We start from the raw sequence: 24,932 nt of genomic DNA on the forward strand, positions 1-24,932 counted from the left end.
TACATACGGAAACAAAGCGATGCATAAAAACATCCTAATAATAGACAGGCATTTGCAGTTTCATTAAACTTCCTTTTTTTGCTTGCTGGAAGCTAAAATACAGACAACGACCAGGCACTACTTATTTGATAAGGTTTTCAAAGCTCACAAGGGATCAACAGTAAATAATATGGTAAGTTAGATGAATTACAATTTTAACATTGAAGACGATTACCAAGACTATGTAGGATGTGCTTTTCTCAAGTGGCAAAAGGTATAATGAATCATTTGACAATATTATTATTTATAGGGGGAAGTAGAATTCAGTTTAACATCCATTTTACTGAATTGTTACATTCACAAATGCTTCTTCTAGGCAAAATGATGGTGCATAACTGCTATCCTGAAATTAGTGCAGAAAGTTTGGGCATGGTATTTTGAAAAACATTTTTTGGGGGGTGGGTACATCTTCCCATTCTAATTCAACTAATATGGTAGCTCAATTACTTTCATTTCTACTATTATGATAACATTGTACCACCAGTAGGAGTAGTAAAACGAATGGTAACAGCAATGAGCATTTTTTGGTAAATAAGGATTTTCTGAAATGAAGGCCACAAATGCCCAAATCTAAGGTCATCAATATTTTTAAATAATTTATTAAAGTGATATGATTATCTGATTTTGCTCACAATGTTATGTGCCTTCATTTAAATTGACTAACACCAATTGACACGTTGGATTTAGATGCACCAAATTGATAATTGTTAGCACATATTTTGTTATTGTTAGCACATTTTTCAACGCGGATGAAGAACAGCTTGGCACACTGCCTGTCACCAAGCTTTCCACGCACATGAAGTATGTCCTCACTGATGCTGTGGACATTCTAACCCCGTTAGATATTTGTACCTTTATTTAACTAGGCAAGTCAGTTAAGAACAAATTCTTATTTTACAATGACAGCCTACCCCGGCCAAACCCTCCCTTAACCTGGATGACTCTGGGCCAATTGTGCGCTGCCCTATGGGGCCCTTGATCACAGCCAGTTGTGATACAGACGGGATCGAACCAGGGTCTGTAGTGGTGCCTCTAGCACTGAGATGCAGTGCCTTAGACCACTGTGCCACTACATAAAAAGGTGGGCACAGATTGTGTCACAATCAGCTACATCCTTCCATGCATCAGAGGAATGACTAAACATCTAATCCGCTGGTTCTCAATCCTGGTCCTGGGGACCCACAGGGGTGACACATTTTTGTTTTCGTCCTAGCACTACACAGCTGACTCAAATGATCAACTCATCAAAAGGCTTTGATGATTTGAATCAGCTGTGTAATGCTAGGACGAAAAACAAAAATGTGCACCCCTTTAGGTCCCCAGGACCAGGATGGAGAACCACTGACTAACCAATTGCTCCACAACGGAAAACTTGTCAAAAACCTGAAACAAGCAGTGGACAAGCACCTGACTGTATACGAGCTGAAGAAACCATACCAGATTGCCTTAGTCTTAGATACACACTTTAACTGGCATTGTGCAATGCCACTGAGAAGCCTACCTTTACCTCAGACATCAATTGTCTTACCACAAAGTTTACCAGCACTACACAAGATGTCCCACACGGTGAGCCACCACCTCCAGCAAAGAAAAGTCGATTGGACACGCTGTTTGGTTTCATGGAACAACCAAGTACGGCAGCATGTACTCCATATCTCATCACCCCTATCTTCCACCAACTACTGATCCTCTGAAATTCTGGAATACACAAAGTCAAACATACCCAACACTGAGCAGAATTGCTGTTGAGTACCTACATATCCCAGCATCCTCTGCAGCTGTGGGGTTGCTTTTCAGCATTGGAGGGCATATCTTCAGACCAGATCAATGTCCAACTCGCTTTCTGAATCCCTGATGTTTTTAAAAATGTAACATGGCATCTTGTCCTCTTTCATTAAACACCAATGTAATTTATGGGCTGCATATTGTGATTAAAAAATGAAATACGACTTATACATATTAAGTTGTTTGTTATTTCAAATGTAACTACTAAGTACAATACATTCACAACTATTTTCAAATGTATCCAAATAATGTAATATTTTTGGGAAAATACTGTCGTTCAAATACGTCTAATGATATGTATTTTAATATATTATATATACATACCAATACTTTCCAAATTGTATTTTCAAATACATTTTATAATTCAAGTACTTTTAAAAAATACTTTTTTTTATATATGTATTGAAAAGTTTTTGAAATACCTGAAATTGTTTTTTTTTAACCCATTTCTGCATCATAATCATAAAAAAATATATTTTAATAGCTTTCTTGGTCTTATTGATCTATACAGTATATGAAATACTTTTGTTCACTGTCTAGCATTAAAAAACAGTAGATAGATATCTCTAAATCCCTAAAACATGTCACTACACCTCTACACGTCACTAGTGGGACAAGCCAATTTGCTAGCCCCCAGTAGTTTCTACAATGCATTCACATATATCTGTTGCAATAGAAAGGACTTACAATATAATGACCCTATTGCAATAGGGTGGCCATAAAATGTGTGAGTGTAGGTCTAAAGTCAACAAGTAAGTAATCATTATATTTCCATACTCACACGTGTGTACTGTTTGCTTGCAGGATGCTACCACCTGCTGGTTACAGTTGGCTCCATTGTTCCTATACCACTTCCTGGTACCTACCTCATGTCATTGGATGCCACGGCAGTTTCCATGTGACGTTACGGTCAATACTACCAATACCACGGATGACATCATCTTTAATTGTGAGGAGCGTCGACTGAAACATGTACCTGTTGGCATCACCTGGAATGTGACCGTGCTGGACCTATCAGAAAACAACATCAGAAATGTATCTCTTGATGCATTTTCTAATCTGGAGAACCTGACCCTTCTCAATCTCAACTGTGTCAACAAAAATGGTGACACACACTTCGCTGAAGGTGCCTTCAAGAATCTGACAAACCTGCAGGACCTAAGGCTTAATGGCAATGGCCTCATCAACATTCCTCAAATTCTCCCACTCATTCTGGACACACTCATGCTGGACAATAACAAGATCAATTTCTCGAATATGAGCAATCTTGTCGGTATACAACATGTGAAGGAGCTGTACTTATCCAAAAATTGCTATTACTGGAATCCCTGTGAGACTGACTTTACTATTGGATATGGCACCTTCTCAGTATTGACTAAGTTGAAGGTTTTGATGTTGGCCTATAATAATTTAACTCGTGTTCCAAAAGGACTGCCAAGCTCTATACAAGAATTACACCTCGATTCGAACAAGATACAGCAAATTGCTGAGGATGATTTCCTTGGACTAACCCATCTAACAATCCTGGAATTACAGGGAAACTGTCCACGATGCTCCAATGCTCCATATCCTTGTGTTCCCTGTCCTAATGATTCTCTGGATATTCATCCTCATGCATTTCATGGTCTTACACAGTTACAGACACTGCACCTAGCAGGCAACTCACTTCGTTTCATCAATAACTCCTGGTTTGAGAGCTTGAACAATCTTACACATCTGTTCCTGTCTTATAATTACTTAACCAATACTATCACCAGTGGAACCTTTTTTAGCTATCTACCAAAGCTAGAAAAGATTGATTTGTCATTTAATTATGATTTGCTTGCCTACCCTGAAACCCTACAGCTTTCAACAAACTTTTCACAATTGGTGTCTCTTACAACGTTACACATAATGGGTTTTGTTTTCAGGGAAATTCATTTAGAAACACTCAGACCGCTTTATGAACTCAAGCGTCTTTCAGTGTTGAACATCGGAACTAACTTTATTGTTCGATCTGATTCCCACATATTCAACAAATTCTCAAACTCAAGTCTCAAAGTCATATATCTTGCGGAAAACAGGCTTTATCCAATTTCAGTGAATGAGTCCCCAGGTTGTGGCACAGGCGGCAACTTAAAGTCGGTGTTGTACACGTCGCCACTGACTGGATATTATTCCAATTCAAGGGACTTTTCTTATGGAATAAATCACAACCTTGTGAAGCCAGAATGCTTTATCTCTGGTCGAGTGCTGGTCCTTAGTTCAAATAATCTCTTTTTCATTTCGCCAAAGCAATTTGAGGGCTATGGTGACATTGCATGTCTAAACTTGTCAAGAAATGGATTTTCAGCAGCACTGAACGGGACAGAGTTCACCTCATTACCAAACCTAAAATATCTCGACCTGTCCTTTAACAAGATTGACCTGGCCTATGACAACGCCTTCAAGGAATTAAAGAAACTCGAAATATTAGACCTAAGTTACAACAGCCACTATTTTGAAGTGTCTGGTGTGACACATAATTTACATTTTTTGAAAAATCTACCGACTTTGAAAGTATTGAATATGTCACACAATAACATTTTTACATTAACCACTAAGCAGATGACAAGCACATCTTTAAAAGAGCTTCAATTTCAACACAATTTGTTGGCTACATTATGGAAAGAGGGGGATGACTCATACAACAGCCTTTTTAAAAAGCTGACGAATTTGACCTATCTGGATATTTCATTTAACAGCATTGAGAAGATCCCATCAAAAGTCTATGAAAACATACCATATACCCTCCAAAAACTATGTATTAGTCATAATTCACTCTGCCATTTTGATTGGGATAAACTGGCAGGTTTTCAACAACTGAATTTCCTGGATCTAAGCTACAATTCTTTATTTCATGTGTCAGCAAATCTCTCAAACTTCACAGACACACTTCAGATTCTTGACTTAAGCCACAATCAGATTTTTCAACTCTCTCGTGGATTTCTTAGGGGTGCTCAAAGCCTTCAGATACTTGACCTCAGCTACAACCAACTGACTATCATCAATAAGACCACCTTCCTATCGGGCCCTGAAAACTACATGAAAACCTTGTCCTTGCAAGGTAATCCATTCCAGTGTACCTGTGATTTACTAGAGTTCATCCTGTGGATAAAAGATAACAAAAACGTGGAGATCCCCAGACTGGCCAGTGAGGTGACCTGCAACATGCCAGCCAAAATGAGAGGCCAACCAATGATACTGTTTAACATTAAAGAATGCAACGAGGACAACATAGCCTTCCTGATTTACTCCCTCTCCACTTCCTTGATCATATTCACTGTGGTCATCACTATGGCAGGGCATGTGTTTTATTGGGATGCCTCCTATATTCTATACTATCTGAGGGCAAAGCTGAAGGGCTACCATTCGTTGAAGTCAACAACAACAGGCAATCTCTATGATGCCTTTGTTACCTACGACACCAGAGACCCATTGGTGTCAGACTGGGTACTGAACCAACTGCGGGTGCAGCTGGAAGAGAGGGGGGAGAGACACCTGCCTCTCTGTCTGGAGGAACGAGACTGGGCCCCCGGGGTCCCCCTAATAGACAACCTCTTCCAGAGCATTCGACAGAGCCGCAAGACTGTCTTTGTGCTGACCGAGGCTTACATCAGGACTGGGAACTTCAGGATGGCTGTGTACCTGGCCCACCAGAGGTTGCTGGATGAGAACATAGATGTGATTGTGTTGGTTCTCCTGGAACCCGTGCTGCAGCACTCTCACTTCCTCCTTCTGCGGCGGCGTCTGTGTGGAAGGAGTGTTCTAGAGTGGCCCCAGTCTGCAGCCGCTGAGACCTGGTTCTGGCAGCACCTAAGGAACGCTGTCAGGTTAGACAACCAGGTGATGTACAACAAGATCTACTCCAGGATCTTCACCAGCAAGTAGAGCACAGTCCAGACCAGAGACTCAAGAGGAAAATATCTTTCTCACACAAATAGACTGAGCAGTTACACACACAAACTGCGATACCTTTTACAAGCTCTGTCTCTGACTATATCAGTTTTTCTAACTCTTGCACTGAATAATATGGATGATACTGTACATCTGAAATCAACAATATGTATATCAATGTGCTATTCATTGTTCTAACACTATGGCCACCAGTAACTGTGCATTATAGTTGTGGTTCAGTTTTTCAGTTTTATGCTGTCTATGGGTAGTAGATAGTTCTATTCCTATTTGTTTTTGTCAATACATTCAAACTGCATGCCATTTGTAAGTAGATATCTGATTTTAAAAAGGATGACTTGGTGCAGTCTGTCTATGGGCATCCGTCTTTATATGATAACAGGAAGTGAACTAGTCTTAAGTTCCTGTTTCTTTAAGCTCAGATGAGGATGTGAATCTGAAGCCATGGTGCTAGCCTGTCAGTGGCACTTCTTTCTTAATTTCTTTTTACTTAGAAAACTATAGGCTACAGTGATTCAACTGAACCGGTATTGTTACAACACACTATTTTATTATATTAATCAACACATTGTTTAGGGAATCTCTTGTAAATGTGGACTATACATTGGACTACAGAGTCACAGCATCAAGGTCCCTTATGATAATTGAAAATGCATTATCTAAATGTAATCAATGACATAGGGATCTGTAAAATATTACAGTTGCATAGCCTCCAGACAGGTAGGCTTATGTTTCTAATGCAAACCAATAAACGCCAGTGTTACCACCTGATGTAATACTATGTAAATCCACAGGATGTCATCATTGAGACAATCAGTAAGAGTTACTTATGCGGTGACAGCGGACTGTTTTGTGTCGGCAGCGCAATGCTCTAATATCAAATCAGATCAAATGCAAGATCCAATACGTTAAACAAATAAAACCATAACTATTGTGTATGCTCTCTCGCTTGTAAATATTGATGTAATACGTATATATTCCAACCGAGATAAACTCAAGAGTGAAGGAACGTGACGTCATGTTACATTTGCATATTGCGGACTATAATAGACCTCGCTTGATTTACTCGCCTTCACTCGTTCTCTACGCAATCAGGATTGAGACACATCAGTAGCCAGTACAACTCCGGTGAGTGCACAAACACATTATTTGTTGTCATAAGCGCTGCATAGCCGGTTTTTCTAAATGACTTTACAGCAATACAATATGTTGGTTAAGCTAGGCTACAAATTGTCGAATCGCAGCAAAAAGGTGTAAAGCCAAATGCATTAGAGGATACTCACTTAAAATGTATATGTTGAAAGCCCTATTCAATGGCATGTAATTGTATCTTGTATACGTTTTTAAATGGCAAACCCAGTCTCGGGAAAGATGCTGAACCGACTCTTGAGTGTATCACATCCGGCGGTGATTGGGAGTCCCATAGGGCGGCGCACAATTGGCCCAGCGTCGTCCGGGTTTGGCCGGCGAAGGTCGTCATTATAAATAAAAATCTTCATAACCGACTTGCCTAGTTAAATTAAATGTAGTTGGGATTTAGGCTTATGTCGGTTTTTGTAGCGTGGATGGACTGTAGACTCTGTTAATGTTGCATAAAACATTATCATGGGTTTTGGGGTGTGCTACAATGACAATATGAAAAGCAAAGTTCCAAAGGTTTTTCTGAAAGGTCGACTCCACTTGCTTCATACTGTCTTTTTGGGATTCTGCGAAGCAGGGCGGTGGTTCTTCCGCCTGCCTGCAGACTGCTTGCACGGAGTGTCAGTTACTTTCTCTAGTCATAGCGCTGATAACGAGAACACGTGCTCGTGGAGTAAACGCCCTAATGAGATTTGCCTTGCTTTTTTTTATATAAAAGCAATGGATTTGTTGTAATTGTCGGATGCTTGCCCTGTGCTGTAGATCAATGAGAACGAACCTCTGCCTCAGAAGGTTGTTTAGAATATGGGCAATTAAGAGTAGCATCTGAGGGAAGCAATGCAAAAAGAAATGTTTCAAAGGCCTGGTGTCACATTTGCAAATGTATCTAATCTGTAATAAATGATCTTGCTGCCTTTTCATTCCCATTGAAAACAGTTTCATCTCTCTTACCAGATCCTCTGCAAGCATGTCTGACAAGCCAGATCTCGCTGAAGTCTCTAACTTCGACAAGACCAAGTTGAAGAAGACCGAGACACAAGAGAAAAACCCATTGCCCACCAAAGAAAGTAAGATTGGTGCTAGGTTTATTCTACTTAATAGCACACATCACTTGTGAAATTGGTGTTTACCGTACTAACAAATGGCCCATTTAAACACTTCAGCATACACACGGACACTAAAACATATTTACCCTTCTTTGCAGCCATCGAACAGGAGAAGCAAGCAACAGCATGAAGCCCAAGCCTCTACTATGCACTGTACATTCCACAAGCATTGCCTTTTTCACCTCGTACCTGTGTAACCCAAAACCTAAGTTGCATTGTGATTGGACAAAAGCAATGACTGTACAGCCCCTCCCTAGAACTTTTATTTTATTTTTATTTTTACATCAAGTCTGAAAACAACTACTGACTGGCACTCTTTGACTAGGAGGATGTGTTGCGTGTCTCTAATCACTTCCAGCACCGTCACCTGTCCCTGCTGTGTCTCCTACTTCCAGCCACTTGTGGTTGTGAAGGGAAGTGCAAGGGTGTGATGGATCTGCCCAACCCGGGGACCCACTTCTGATGTGTAATTCAGCTTCTGGCAACATGAAATGCTTTCAAATAAAGCAGTGTTCTGTTTTTCTTGTTCAAATTCTTTTGTATAAATTCAATTCTTGGAATGCAGAAGTTTGTTTTGATATGCAAATAAAGTTATAACTCTTTCTTTGGGTGACAGTAGGTTATTTTCATACATTTTGAATATGCTTAAACTAGTTTCAGTCATCACATTGCCTCTTGTAAATGTATTTTGTGCATCTTATGTGAAGTACAACTCTGCACATTAGGCAAGGGTGTATATACCAAATAAATTGGCCATATTTTGGCATCCTGGACTCTCATTGCATCAAAAGCCTGAGAAATCACAACCGCCAGAATCCAAGCAATGTTTCACCGAGCTGCTGTGGATTGCCGGGTGGGCTTTAGAGCACTAAGTGGATGAGCAGACATTGCCTGTGCTGTCACAGTGCACCTGCCAACTGACCTAGAAAAACACCTGTGGCAATCTTTACTGCAAATGGCTTAATGGTCTGCCTGCCCGAGCAAAACGATGCACCCTTTGGTGTCGGTCTGGACTGGAGGCAGAGAAGGCCTCTGACTTCTGGTGTACTCCATCCTTTACTGTTGGGCTGGACTTGTTAACTGTTGTCGTTGTACTGGGTCTGAGGGACAGAACCCTGTATGAATAATAGTCTAAGTCATCAGCGTTTAGGCAATACATTCTCGCTATTTTAAGATTTCCACATTTTTGCCACCAACTGCTTGGACCCTAAAATACGGGTTATTTAAATCCTCCACAATCTTAACTATTTTAAGGTTTATGGTCGGGGTGTGTGGATTGCTGTCAAACTGATAAGTGTCCATGACATTCATTCCATTGAACGGGTCTTGAGTGGCAGCCTGGTGTCCCTATTCCTCCAGGACAAGATGACCTTGTACCAGATCAAAAAGGTTAAATCATGTTTAGTATAGGGTACTTTCTGATATTACTCTCCATGGGAGATTAAATGTACTGTACAAAAGTGTAAACATGCACAGCAAACTGTAGACTCATATCTGCATTTATAGGACTTCTGACCTATCAACTCAGGCAGATTACAAGCTGTTGGAATGTCCTTTAAGACACTAACCTCAAGCTCTTATCTCATTAAACCACCCCCATCATGACACAGGCCAGACATACACGTCCTGCTCTGACCCGGGCGTATGATGGAGTCCATATCCTCTTTGGATAAGTCAGAAGCATCCTGAGTCCCCCCCCCCCCCCCCCACCACCACCACACACAGCGCTGTGGCACAGCATAACACATCACAGTAAAACCCAACACGGATTGGCCCAGCCCAGGGAAACTATAGCCTCCGCCTCAGATTTATCTAGCCCAGCCCATCTTAGTCAAGTTCAGCCCAGTCTGGTGTAGAGTCCACCCCAGGTCAGCCTGGTACAGCCCTGCACAGGACGTCTTCCTCTCAGCTGCACCAGGCCATTGTTCACGCAGTCCAGAATAACAGGAGCAGGAACCCTCACTGCCTCCAGCTGTGATGCAGCTATTTCAGAGAGCCAGCTGATGTAGACACACTGAAAGACTCCCCCCTCCGCTGTCATAGCTTCCTCCTACTCCCCAACTAAACAAAAAAAATAAATGTTCTCTCACTGTCAACTGCATTTATTTTCAGCAAACTTAACGTGTAAGTATTTGTATGACCATAAGATTCAACAGCTGAACAAGTTCCACAGACATGGGGGGTCAAAATCAAAAGTAATAATCTGTATCTGGTGTGACCACCAGCTGCATTAAGTACTGCAGTGCATCTCCTCATGAACAGCACCAGGTTTGCCAGTTCTTGCTGTGAGATGTTACCCCACTATTCCACCAAGGCACCTGCAAGTTCCCGGACATTTCTGTGGGGAATGGCCCAAGCCCTCATCCTCCGATCCAACAGTTCCCAGACATGCTCAATGGGATTGAGATCCGGGCTCTTCGCTGGCCATGGCAGAACACTGACATTCCTGTCTTGCAGGAAATCACACACAGAATGAGCAGTATGGCTGGTGGTAGTGTCATGCTGGAGGGTCATGTCAGGATGAGCCTGCAGGAAGGGTACCACATGAGGGAGGAGGATGTCTTCCCTGTAACGCACAGTGTTGAGATTACCTGCAATGACAACAAGCTCAGTCCGATGATGCTGTTACACACCGCCCCAGACTGTGACGGACCCTCCACCTCCAAATTGATCCCGCTCCAGAGTACAGGTCTCGGTGTAACGCTCATTCCTTCGACGATAAACGCGAATCCGACCATCACCCCTGGTGAGACAAAACCGCGACTCGTCAGTGAAGGGCACTTTTTGCCAGTCCTGTCTGGTCCAGCGACGGCGGGTTTGTGCCCATAGGCGTCGTTGTTGCCGGTGATGTCTGGTGAAAACCTGCCTTACAACAGGCCTACAAGCCCTCAGCCAGCCTCTCTCAGCCTATTGCGGACAGTCTGAGCACTGATGGAGGGATTGTGCATTCCTGGTGTAACTCAGGCGGTTATGGTTGCCATCCTGAACCTGTCCCGCAGGTGTGATGTTCGGATGTACTGGTCCTGTGCAGGTGTTGTTACACGTGGTCTGCCACTGCAAGGACAATCAGCTGTCCGTCCTGTCTCCCTGTAGCGCTGTCTTATGCGTCTCACAGTATGGACATTGCAATTTATTGCCTTGGCCACATCTGCAGTCCTCTTGTCTTCTTGCAGCATGCCTAAGGCACGTTCACGCAGATGAGCAGGGACCCTGAGCATTTTTCTCTTGGTGTTTTTCAGAGTCAGTAGAAAGGCCTCTTTAGTGTCCTACGTTTTCAGAACTGTGACCTCAATTGCCTTCTGTCTGTAAGCTGTTAGTGTTTTGACGACCATTTCACAGGTGCATGTTCATTAATTGTTCATGGTTCCTTGAACAAGCATGGTAAACCGTGTTTAAACCCTTTACAATGAAGATCTGAAGTTATTTGGATTTTTACAAATTATCTTTGAAAGACAGGGTCCTGAAAAAGGGACATTTCTTTGTTGCTGAGTTTAATACCTTGGGCAAGATTACTGTCTCAATGTGGTGGAGGGAGTGCAGTCTTCCCATGCAAGCTATCACACACATACTCACACACCCACCCACCACACACAGAGATTCTGGTGTGAGCTAAGAGAGATATGAGTAGTTTGATAATATACAGCACCAGAAAGATGGGTACTGCTGACTTAGTGTTGTCAAATTTACTGAACAAAAACAAAAGCAACACCTAAAGTGTTGCTTCTGTGTTTCATGAGCTGAAATTAAACATCACAGAAATGTTGCATACGCACAAAAAGCTTTTCTCACAAATTTGTTTACATCCATATTAGCAAGCAAGATAAGAGAATACATCCACCTGACAGGTGTGGCATATCAAGAAGCTGATTGAACAGCCTGGTTATTACACAGGTGCACCTTGTGCTGGGGACAATAAAACACCACTCTAAAAGATGCACTTTTGTCACACAACACAATACCACGGATGTCTCAAGTTGATGCAATTGGCATGCTGACTGGAGGAATGTCCACCACAGCTGTTGCCATGGAATTGAATGTTAATCTCTCTACCTAGAATTTGGCAGTACGTCCAACCGGCCTCACAACCGCAGACCATGTGTAACCACGCTAGCCCAGGACCTCCACATCCGACATCTTCACCTGCGGAATTATCTGAGATCAGCCACCCGGACAGCTGATGAAACTGTGGGTTTGTACAACTGAAGAATTTCAGCACAAACTGTCAGAAATCTCAGGGAAGCTCATCTGCATGCCCGTCGTCCACATCGTAACCGACTTCAGTGGGCAAATGCTCAACTTCGATGTCCTTTGCCACGCTGGAGAAGTCTGCCTTTCACGGACAAATCCCGGTTTCAACTGTACCGGGCAGATAGTAGACGTTTGGGCGAGAACTTTGCTGATGTCAACGTTGTGAACAGCGTGCCCCATGGTGGCAGTGGGGTTATGGTATGGGCAGGCATAAACTATGGACAACGAACACAAGGACATTTTATCAATGGCATTTTGAATGCACCGTGATGAGATCCTGAGGCCCATTGTCGTGCCATTCGTCCGCCACCATCACGGCCCCATGTCGCAATGATCTAAACACAATTCCTGGAAGCTGAAAATGTCAGAGTTATTCCATGGCATGCATACTCACCAGTCACCCATTGAGAATGTATGGAATGCTCTGGGTTGATGAGTACGACAGCGTGTTCCAGTTCCTGCCAATATCCAGCAACTTCGCACAGCCATTAAAGAGGAGTGGGACAACATTCCACCGGCCACAATCAACAGCCTGATCAACTCTGCGATGGAGATCTGTGGCGTGGCATGTGGCAAATAGTGGTCACACCAGATATTGACTGGTTTTCTGATACAAGCCCCTATCTTTTTTTAAGGTATCTGTGACCAACAGATGCATATCTGTATTCCCAGTCATGTGAAAACCATAGATTAGGGCCTAATGAATAATTTCAGTTGACTGATTTCCTTATATGAACTGTACCTCAGTAAAATCTTTGAGATTGCTAAATTGTATTTTTATATTTTTGTTCAGTATGGTAGCGACAATGTTGGTGTAGTAGTGAACTACACGTAGTTTAACTACCTTTTTCAGTAGCTTGTTGGTAGTTGAATCGAATTCAAATCTAGGCAGTGTTTTCCGTAGTTAATTACTTTTTTGTAACGTAGTGGTGTACCTAACTACTTGAACTACAAAATACTTTTTTTTGCAAAAGTGAAATATGGGTGAAGTAGGCAAGGATTTGCATTCTTTTTTGGCATCAGACCTGCATTTCTAAATTGAAACATTGTTTCGGTGTTTAATAGGATGAATTGCATATTCCATATGATCCCAAATTGAACTGTTCTTCCAATTTGTAGTCTGTGACATTTCAAATTTACGTGATAATCTTTCAAGTAGTTTTTCAAGTAGTGAACTACTTTTTCAAAGTAACTTTAGTTAACTTTAGTTTAGATTTTCTTAAGGGTAGATTTAGTCTTCCAGTCTGAAGTAATTGGTTGCTTGGTAAACTATGTTTTCAGAGTAGCTGCCCCAGCACTGGGTAGCGATGATGAATTTGCCAGTCTGTTGTATTTGTTATTTAAGACCTGGAGACCAGGCTTTTTTCAATGGAAATGAAGTATATACACAATGCAGTGGCGGCAGAGAGTGTGGTTTCTTGTGTCTACTGTGGCCTTGGGACGAACTGCTCAGTAATGAGGGGTGACAGGTACACAGTTGTTCTGCCTGAACCTAATCCAAGGTGACAGGCACCGTCTAGGTCATGTGCTCTAATATACAGTACAGGAGAGACAGCGACACTGGCAACACAGGTGCCGCCACTGCGCTGTAGGGAAATAGCAGGGGAAAACAAGTTTGAACCCTCCACTTTGTATTTGAATTGGTTCAGGTTTTAATAGCAGGCTACACTGTAGAGGAAGATGCCCTTGCCATGCTGCCAGGTCATGTCAAATCCAGTTGTAGAATCTAAATAATTATCTTCTTCTGGCCTGCTGATTTTGTCAACAGTAGCTACACCTTGGGATACTGTTGTTGTTAGGGGTTGTCGTCATCCACCATGGATCATCATCTGACCTATAATCTAAGCATTTATCTCATTTAGGGATAATGTGATTCCTGATTCCTGCTTACAAGCTAAAATGAAAGCAGGAAGAATCAGTGACTCGGTCTATAAAAAAAAGTGGTCAGATGAAGCAGATGCTAAACTACAGGACTGTTTTGTTATCACAGACTGGAACATGTTCCGGGATTCTTCCAATGGCATTGAGGAGTACACCACATCAGTCACTTTATCTAGGCAAGTCAGTTAAGCACAAATTCTTATTTTCAATGACGGCCTAGGAACAGTGTGTTAACTGCCTGTTCAGGGGCAGAACGACAGATTTGTACCTTGTCAGCTCAGGGATTTGAACTTGCAACCTTCCTGTTACTAGTCCAACGCTCTAACCACTAGGCTACCCTGCCGCCCCAATAAGTGCATCGAGGACGTCGTCCCCACAGTAATTGTACGTACATACCCCAACCAGATGCCATGGATTACAGGCAACGTTCGCACTGAGCTAAAGGATAGAGCTGCCGCTTTCAAGGTGCGGGACTCTAACCCGGAAGCTTACAAGAAATGCCCTGCGACGAACCATCAAACAGGCAAAGCGTCAATACAGGGCTAAGATTGAATCATACTACACCGGCTCCGACGCACATCTTATGTGGCAGGGCTTGCAAACTATTACAGACTACAAAGGGAAGCACAGGCCCGAGCTGCCCAGTGACACGAGCCTACCAGACGAGCTAAATCACTTCTATGCTCGCTTCGAGGCAAGCAACACTGAGGCATGCATGAGAGCATCAGCTGTTCCGGACGATTGTGTGATCACGCTCTCTGTAGCCGTCATGAGTAGGACCTTAAAACAGGTCAACATACACAAGGCTGCGGGGCCAGGTGGATTACCAGGACGTGTAATCCGGGCATGTGCTGACCAACTGGCAGGTGTCTTCACTGACATTTTCAACATGTCCCTGATTGAGTCTGTAATACCAACATGTTTCAAGCAGACCACCATAGTCCCTGTGCCCAAGAACACAAAGGCAACCTGCCTAAATTACTACAGACCCGTAGCATTCACGTCCGTAGCCATGAAGTGCTTTGAAAGGTTGGTAATGGCTCACATCAACACCATTATCCCATAAACCACAGACCCACTCAAATTTGCATACCACCCAAACAGATCCACAGATGATGCAATCTCTATTGCACTCCACACTGCCCTTTCCCACATGGACAAAAGGAACACTTATGTGAGAATGCTATTCATTGACTACAGCTCAGCGTTCAGCACCATTGTGCCCTCAAAGCTCATCACTAAGCTAAGGATTCTGGGACTTAACACCTCCCTCTGCAACTGGATCCTGGACTTCCTGACGGGCCGCCGCCAGGTGGTGAGGGTAGGTAGCAACACATCTGCCACGCTGATCTTCAACACTGGCGCTCCCCACGGGTGCGTGCTCAGTCCCCTCCTGTACTCCCTGTTCACCAACGAGGCACGACTCCAACACCATCATTAAGTTTGCAGACGACACAACAGTGGTAGGCCTGATCACCAATAACGATGAGACAGCCTATAGGGAGGAGGTCAGAGACCTGGCCAGGTGGTGCCAGAATAACAACCTATCCCTCAACGTAACCAAGACTAAGGAGATGATTGTAGGCTACAGGAAAAGGAGGACCGAGCATGTCCCCATTCTCATCGACGGGGCTGTAGTGGAGCAGGTTGAGAGCTTCAAATTCCTTGGTGTCCACATCAACAACAAACTAGAATGGTCCAAACACACCAGACAGTCGTGAAGAGGACACGACAAAGCCTATTCCCCCTCAGGAAACTAAGAAGATTTGGCATGGGTTCATTTGTATAGTTTGGGGAACTGTGACACAAATACACAGAAAGATCACTATGTTCATATATTTTTTTCAACAGATTATAGTCTGACATCAGCTTATGACTGATCATTACATAATGGAAAACCCAGTGTTTTTGCTGGGTTTAAGGGTTTAACTGTTGGTCTTGGTGCCCTCATTTTCCATGCCCATGTAGTTTTTGAGGAGGAGTGGGTGGATGTGCCCTCGTTCTGTGAACACAAGACAAATGATCATTTCCCCCATGGCATTGCCCCTATGTCACACATATACTGTGGCACACCTAGGCTCTGCAGATGGGGGGTTCTGCCAGTGGCTTATCCCCTGGCCATCTGCCAGCTGAAGGTGTGAGTGTGGAGCAGCATTAGAGGACTTGTTTAGTGGCTGTCAGTAGAAATTAGGTCCTGAGTGTCTGATGGGACTGTTTCGTGTTCTACTCCCTCTGTGAAGGGGCTACAGCTGCTTCTTTTCACTGCGTGTGTCTGTGTCTCGCAAATGACTTCCAGGCCTGCATCGAGCACGCACAGAACATAACAGCTGTGCTGAAATGACAACAACGGTTTGTGCTCAGGGCAGGGCACAAGTTCACATGGCTCGTTTTGATTCCCAGGCCTCATTTAATCCAAAGTCATTTTCTAGTGAACATGGTGCTGTTTATTTTCTATTTGCCATTTTGAGGGAACAACAATGGCTGTCACAATGAAAATGCCTCCTATAAGGCGACACACTGATCAGCAATCCAACAAACCATACAGACAGACAGAATAAAATGTGACATAACGCAATAGAAGATTAGGGTGAGGTTATCTAGATCAAGATAGGTTATTTTTAGAATAATAATCATAATAGAGGGGAATACTCAGAGCAGACGTTTAGGATCCCAGTGAACCCTCAAAACACTATACAATACTATGGGTTCTGTTATTTAGCTGTGCTGCAGAACCGTTACACGTCTGCGGTGCCAATCTCTCCTCCCCCTCCCTCTCTATGAGGCTCCAATCACAACAGGCCTTCAGTGTCCAAACACAATGTGGACAGACACAACGGCCGGACTCCGGAGGAACACAGCAGCCCATGCCACACACCCTGGGGGTGAGGCGCTGCCACGCCAGCCAGGGACGCTGCCACCCTTCTGTGCCCTCACTGACCCTAATTAATTGAGTAACTGTTCGTTATATCAAAACACTTTCCAAAGACGGGCTATTTCAAAATACCATATGTCAATATTGGCTGTGGCAATGTTGGGATCCTACTCATATTATTTCCCGTTGTTTGGTGATTCTGACAAATGTGTAGTATTTCGGTGATTCTGACTAATGTGTAGTATTTATGTCAAGCTGTTTCAGACCAAAGAGCAAGGGGTTTTATCTTGGTGGAATAGATGAGCATGTGTTATTGAACAGTTGCTGCTTTTCAGTGTGAACCCTGCCCCAAAGTGCCCCTTCAGCCAACCCCAACAGTAAATAAACTGTTTGAATGTATGGCTAATCCATTGCAGTCTCTGACTAGTAGGACTTTAAACTGACAGGGTAACTTCAACTCCTCCTCTGCCCAATCTGGGGCTCCCTCCCTCAATCCACTGATGTTTTCATGGGCTTTTCTGCAACGTGATGCAATTTCCATTATCTACACAGTGAAGGAGAGACGGTTGTCCAGAGAAAGGGATGCAAACACAAACACACACAAACACACAGTCACACTGAGAGGTCATTGTGATGAATTTGGCCCAGAGCGAGGACCAGGAGGCCATCTGCCAGTGTTGTGACGGGACGGCACTCGCCTCGCTGACTGACTGGACCGGGTGTGGGCTGCAGTTTAGCTGTCTCTCTCTCTCTGGGAAAAACACAGATGTCTTTGAGTCCCTGGCTGCCACAGCCACAGCCTCATGATGGCCGGAGTGTCAATCTAATCAAGAGCTTGGAGTGTCATGCCACATTGATGCTGTGGCTACTGTACTATGGTCTGTCTATACTATCCAGTAATGAAGACATACTATCTTGTCAATGCTCATCTCTACAGAAATACAATTATGTGATGCTTCATACCAGAGCCATATATTTAAATACTTGACAACATTCTCATTGTGAAAAAGTTCAGGAAATAAATAGTACAGTATGATACAAATCCACAACAAACTCTCTAAGCCATCAAATACTGTACCCCTCTCAAGCCGTAAATAAACGAGAAAAGCTGTACTCAAATTCATAAACGTAAGGTCATACAGATACTTCACTGCACCAGCCAGTAATTTTCTGAAAAGGAAACACTGCAGGGTGAAAGAGACAGGGCTGGTTCCTACAGGTTAGTATTACTGGTTATACAAGAGGAAGTTGCAAGCGGTGCAAGAATAACTTCAGCTAGCAGCCTCTGTTGTGGCGAAAAATGTTTATCTCTGTTTCTGTGTTCAGTCTCAGAGCTTAATGGCCAGGTCCTTCTTTCTCTCTCTGTTTCCATGGTAGCAGACAGGTGCTTACGGCTTTTACTGAGACGGGTGCGGTTCACAATTCGAAATCAATGAGCTTTGGTTGATGCATGTGGTTTTGAGGATACATAGAATGAAATATTCCTCATATTTCCACATTTCCAAGAGGAACAAATGGAATGTGGTTAATAATTGTTTTGCTGTAGAATATTGCTGATTCGCCCATAGATAAGTGTCGTAGAAATACAGTACTGAGAGAGACTTGGTCATTTCTTCAAACAATCATCTTTATTTAATATCGATTAATAATTGCAATAATGAAACCGTCGACCCCACACTCTGAAGTGTGTTGCCGAGTGCTTAACTGATAAAGAAAAAACAGATGTTATATAGGACCTAAAAATGCTTAGTCAGACTGGTTCCAACTCCCATAAGCCACCTTGGTTATCGACACAGGATGGTGTTTTACCCCCAACCCAGCTTAGATTCCCAGATACCAGGAAGATGAGACAATGAGGCATTGTCCTAAACTCTTCCAGGCTATCACACACACCACATCGTGTCTATGAAATGCCAACTTTAGGTTTTTATCACCAAGCCATTGTCAGCTCAAGCTATCTCTAGCAAAACCCATTTTCCTTCACCATACGCCCAGGCTATCTGCAGGAAGCTAGAGAGGAAACCATCTCCTTAACAGTTGCCAGCCCAAGCTTCATAAAGACTCCTCTCAGTTAACTCAGAAAGGGAGAGAGAGAGTCCTAAGAACCTTACTCTATTTCATAAAACAGCCATCTGGTACATAAACATAACATCATCTTGTAATTATGCTACCACATAAATTAATCCTAATTTTCAGTCCACATTTTCATGTCACTTCTCACCAATCTGACAAAAGCAAGCGTTATACACAGTCATATACTGCATATCTTGAACATGTAAGATACATCTACACAGTCAGCTGTCATATATACTGTAATCTAAGTAGTTGTAGTATCACTGGTGGGCTTGAGACACTGTTATTCCATTTCTGGCAGTTCTTGTACACTGTTGCAACTTGCAAGTTGGAAACAACGCGAGGGGATTTAACTCTATGGACCATTTTCAGTAGTTCAGTTGTCAGAAAGTTAGTTCCTCAGTGCTGATTATAGTTCCTGTTTATAACTATTGCAGTCAGTCAACAGCCTGGAACGATGCTATTGGTCTTCTCACGGCAGCCCTTTACAGAAATGTCCAAAATAAACAAAAAGGCTTTTCAAGTGTGATCATACAGTGTTATACTTCAGTGAGACAATCTGGTTATATTAACTGCCTAGTACAAGCAAAAACATGATTTCCCTGTGTTTTATATGTACACTGAGCATACAAAACATTAAGATCACCTGCTCTTTCCATGACATAGACTGACCAGCTGAATCGAGGTGAAAGCTATGATCCCCACTTAAATTGGTGTATATTAAGTGGGGGAGTTTTTGTAAGTCGCTCTGGATAAGAGCGTCTGCTAAATGACTTAAATGTAAAATGTAAATGGGAGATGGGTTAAAGAAGGATTTTTAAGCAGTGAGAATACTGAGACATGGATTGTGTATGTGTGTCAATCATGGGCAAAAAAAATATATATTTATGTGCCTTTGAACAGGGTATGGTAGTAGGTGCCAGGCGCACCGGTTTGAGTGTGTCAAGAACTGCAATGCTACAGGGTTTTTCACACTCAACAGCGTCCCGTGTGTATCAATAATGGTCCACCACCCTAAGGACATCCAGAAAACTTGACACAACTGTGTGAAGCATTGGAGTCAACATGGGCCAGCATCCTTGTGGAATGCTTTTGACACCTTATAGACTCCATGCCCCGAAGAATTGAGCCTGTTCTGAGGGCGAAAGGCGAAATTTTCAGTTTACCCCTCCCTACTTAGACCACTCCCAGACAGTCCTAGCTAAATTCTTGCTTGAGAAATTGCTCCTTGCTAATTGCTAAGAAGCTGTTTCTGTTTGAAAACAAGCACAGTAAGGTACTTGTTACCCAGAAATGATTTGATACTGAGATAAAAAAAAATGGTTGCATTGGACCTTTAATCTATAACAACGAACAACATTATGAAATCTGGTCCGCTTAACTCATCATATTGGGTTGTGAAAACATTTGTCTCATTGTGAATCATTCGAAAGCATATAAAGTAAGTGATTCAATAATAATTCACTATCAGGTAATTAGTGAATTATGATGCCACATAAACATGCAATTTGTCTCTCAACTGGGCTGCCTGGATACTTGCCCAGTTAGGAAAAGCCTCCTTTTCATTTGCAAACAAGCAGGTGACAAATCTTGGTATATGGTCAACCTTCATAGAAGCCCTCAACTGTTCCACAGCAGAGGTTAGCTTACCTTCCAAGAATGGGAGGGGGGGGGGACTATTTTCTGCCTGAGAGGTTGACAGTGTGTTGAGCAGGTGAGGACTCGAAACCTCCTCCCTGGGGAATGTTAGGGTGAAAGTGGCAATTTACCTGTCCAAGCAGGCAGGCACACAGGTCACATCTCTGCAGGCACAACCCACATCTGGCACAGAAAGCATTTACACCCTGGAGGTTGTGTTTAACTGTTAATGAACAACAATTGCACTGGAGTTGTGGTTTAGGTGTTGTATTATATAACACAAAATTGTCTCTTCACTAAAGTGACTACAAATCATATAGATTAGCTCTCGAATTCCAAAACTCAGCAGATTAACAATACATTGTCGGTATCAGTACTAGAATGTGCACATCAGTGTGCTGTGGGAATATCCCCTGACTAAGAAACAAATAAACATACCCACCTAACCTTTGAGGAAATGCCATTGTTGAAATGTCAATGCCTTGTTATACTCTGCTGAACAGATAGCAGCAATTTACATGCCTAAAGACATTCATGCCTCGATGAGTGAAAACAATGGTTATGAAATAAAACTGAGCAGAGAGGTTTATTGTTGGCTTCAGTAGGCTTTGCTCTATCTAGGCAGAGAGCATATCCTTCATAGGAAATCCAGAGAGCCAATGGTTGTTTATGTTAGTGGGGGTTTCCATCTTGACTGTATTTTATGGGAAAAGCACAATTCTCTGGAACAGTGAAAACATCACAAACCTATTCCACTTAGTTCATTTGATAATGATCAACATTAGTCGTCCCAAAACAGAGGGCAGAGATACTCATTGAAATATGCAATACGTATGGAAAAGATATTGAAGAATTTAACCAGATTTGTATATGTTCTACCTGGAACTTGTAACTAATACATATGGCAGCAAATACATATACAAGATTAATATCGGACTTATACGGGTGGTTCACATTTAGACATAACAGAAATGTTGTGTGTATTACATAAAAAGCAGAGAAGAGATGTGTAATCTAAGCCTTCTAAGGTCTCACATACATGAACATGGGACATGCAAATTTCCAAGCACTTACATACCACTGTCTGACGTCATTGACACATGCAATGCGATACTTATTGAAAAATGAAGCAAAGTCTGCAGTGAGGAGGAGGACGAGTGACTTCGGTAGCAGCAGTGAATATATTTAGTTATTAAGTGGACATCTCTCAACAATCATTCTCACAATAGCACATTGGTAGTAGTCAGTAAATAAATACCAAAGCTGGGCTTGGTTAAAACCTTGGATGAGAGACCAGAGCATAGCTGTAGATAACACAACTAACTGTGCAGTAGGAGTGTGTCATCAAGGCAAAGGGTGGCTACTTTGAAGAATGTCAAATATAAAATATTTTTTGATATTTTTTGGTTACTACATGATTCCATATGTGTTATGTCATAGTTTTGAAAAAAAAAATCATATATATAAAAATAAAAAATAAGTGTTCAACAAATCTAAATATATTTTAAATTTGAGATTCTTTAAAGTAGTCACCCTTTGCCCTGATGACAGCTTTGCTCACACTGTGAAGCATTTTTTATTTATTTTTATGCTTCAGAGAGTGTGAAAAAAAAAAAAAAAACCTTGAATGAGCAGGTGTTCTAAAACATTTGACCGGTAGTGTATAAGAAAAAACATACAAAATCTTACCAGATCCTTATTAGAGCAGGGACACACACATAGGACTGTCTACCGTTTGCCAGCCAAGAGTAATAGCAGCTCTGAACAGTTTAATTCACTAACCAAACAACCCATACTGCCAGTGCCAGCCCATAATCAAATGTTTAGCTAGCTAGCTAACGTTAACATATTCATTAGCTAGCTAAGGACACCTAACTAACACGGCAGCTAAAACAGGCAGCTGTTTCATGGAAACTAATCCAATGTGATTTAATTATAATGGAAATACTAGCTACAGTGGTTAGCTAGTTTGGATGAAGTATTTAGTGTTGTGTGCATTGCGTCTGTGCACTTAGCTAGCTGAGATCACTTAGCCCATAAGTGTGACTGGCTCATGACATTTAATCGTGGCTGTACAAAGAAAATGACCTATTCTTTCATTACCTATTCTTTCATGCTCTCTGATTGGCTCAAAGTCAAGTTATTGGCCACTGACGATCATTGCGATTGTAAATGGCAAGTTTGTCGCTACCGGGTCAGCACGCAGCAGGTGCTTTTGTTCTAGCAAGAGAAGGAACGGCCTCCCACTGTGATGAGTACCTATCCTCAGTGAGGATTTTTCAATGTGTTTAATGCTTTAGATTACTTATTAGATTTATTTTGACAAATAATCTTCTTCTGCCATACAAGATTCTTATTTGAATATTATGATTATTTTCCATACGGGTTTGATATTCACAGCACAGTCACTGTTATAGTTACTCTTGGTGGAGTTGTAGTCATACTGGGGACATTAGGAGGATTTGGGCAGCATACGCTATTTCTAGTTATACCACAGTTGTACTAGAAATGTAGGATATTCATTTCATCACACTGTTGCAGGAGAATGTTCCTGCAATCCAGGGCACTTTTCACTTGAAGTGTATTTGATGTATACACTCAAATTAAGCTCCTACATCTGTAGCCTCATCAATGGGATAAGCAGTCCCTGAGGCTGTGGCCCTGGCCAGACCAGTCTTACTTGTTCTGACCCTGGGACCATCACTAATTCATTTTGTTTATCAAGGAGCATAGGCCACTCCTCTATGTCCTGCAGAACCACAGTCATAGAAATAGAAATGACAAGAATGGACCTCCACATACAAATCAGTGTTCTGTAATTATATTTCTATGCTCCCAGAGAGACACGTTTGGCTCTAATGGAGGTTCTGCTGGAAACATAAAGTGACATGGGATGAATAATTAAACTGTTTAACATCAATCTAAATCTGAATGCAAATCTAATGCTAGGGGCACAAAATGGAGAATAGCAGAGTGTTTTCTTGAACAGTAGGCAGCTCATATAATTCATTATTGGTTAATCGGAATCGCAATCTCATGTATACATTATTCACGGTGTGTGAAGAGGTAGGATTCTCAAAGAATGAGCTCCATCTTTTGTGACACCAGTGGAGCAAGGAAAATGTACTGTAGGTGTGTGGGAACTGGAGAGTTCCTTGTTAGAAACCATTAGCCCCAGAGCTTTCTTAAAGCCTCCCTTTACTGACTGCTGCTCTCCCTGTCTGACTGGTGATGATGACATGTCACGCCCCTCCCTCACACCTCCCCCACGACCAATGGGCTTTCTCCTGCGACTCAAGACCAGTCTGAGCAAGACTACCATGACACACCAAGGTCACAGATCCGCAGCATTCCAATAGAGAATTCTACATTTTCCCAAACAAAATACAAAATGCCCACAGTAACCCTTGATCTTTAAAACTTTCTTGACATTTTTTTGGGGGGGGGCTAGCCTAGTGATTAGAGCGTTGGACTAGCAACCAAAAGGTTGCAAGATCGAATCCCCGAGCTGACAAGGTAAAATCTGTCGTTCTGCCCCTGAACAAGGCAGTTAACCCACTGTTCCTAGGCCATCATTGAAAATAAGAATTTGTTCTTAACTGACTTGCCTAGTTAAATAAAGGTTAAAAAAAATAAAAAAATAAAAATAAAAACATGGAATCACATGGAATCACACTTTATTCCAAATCACATCAAATGACATGTTTCGTGTACAGAATGATCAATCAATAAATCGCACTATTCCTATGGAGACAGACAGTCATAAACGAAACACAAATGCAATCTACCCGTGAACTGTCTTAGCCAGGTTGAAGTGGTTAACTGGCTGCATGAGAGCCCTCAGCATGGGAGGGTGCTTATGAATCCGTACCAGCAGCCCATCTGATACAACGCTGACTCATACTACTGCTGTGAAGCCATCGCTTAACATGGGGATCTCACTCCTTTAGCAGCGTGTCAAGGGTCCTACAACACAAAAGGGCCAGTACAATCCACATATTCATTGACTTTGGCTGCCACATAGAGGGTGTTTTAGAGACGATTACACAACGATAGTGCTATTTATTCCGATTTCTGTCCTACCTTCAAACATATTCAAGAGTAATGAATAGAGTCATTTATATGAGATTTGTCATCATTATATAGTGCGATAGCACCTCTAAGGAAGAGCAGGTGTTGTTGGCTAAGGAGGGTGTAAATAGTATTAATGGACCCAG

General features: G+C 42.3%; 1 protein-coding gene across 1 annotated transcript; it reads left to right on the forward strand.

Moving 5' to 3' along the window:
* Positions 1-154: 154 nt before the first annotated feature.
* On the forward strand, positions 155-8,605 carry LOC115108358 (toll-like receptor 8). The gene is made up of 6 exons (XM_065001594.1): positions 155-172; positions 2,629-5,729; positions 6,552-6,573; positions 6,872-6,885; positions 7,852-7,964; positions 8,102-8,605. The coding sequence occupies exons 1-6, from the start codon at positions 170-172 to the stop codon at positions 8,131-8,133; spliced, it is 3,285 nt and encodes a 1,094-aa protein (XP_064857666.1). The 5' UTR covers positions 155-169; the 3' UTR covers positions 8,134-8,605.
* The last annotated feature ends 16,327 nt before the right edge of the window (positions 8,606-24,932 follow it).

This window comes from Oncorhynchus nerka, linkage group LG1 (genome assembly GCF_034236695.1).
Source record: "Oncorhynchus nerka isolate Pitt River linkage group LG1, Oner_Uvic_2.0, whole genome shotgun sequence".
NCBI lineage: Eukaryota > Metazoa > Chordata > Actinopteri > Salmoniformes > Salmonidae > Oncorhynchus > Oncorhynchus nerka.

Bases quoted from the DNA above. Each gene is read 5' to 3' on its own strand.
- LOC115108358 (XM_065001594.1), top strand. The intron at 5,730-6,551 runs GTAGAGCACAGT...GTAAATCCACAG, and splicing joins TCCAGGATCTTCACCAGCAA to GATGTCATCATTGAGACAAT. The intron at 7,965-8,101 runs GTAAGATTGGTG...CCTTCTTTGCAG, and splicing joins CCCATTGCCCACCAAAGAAA to CCATCGAACAGGAGAAGCAA.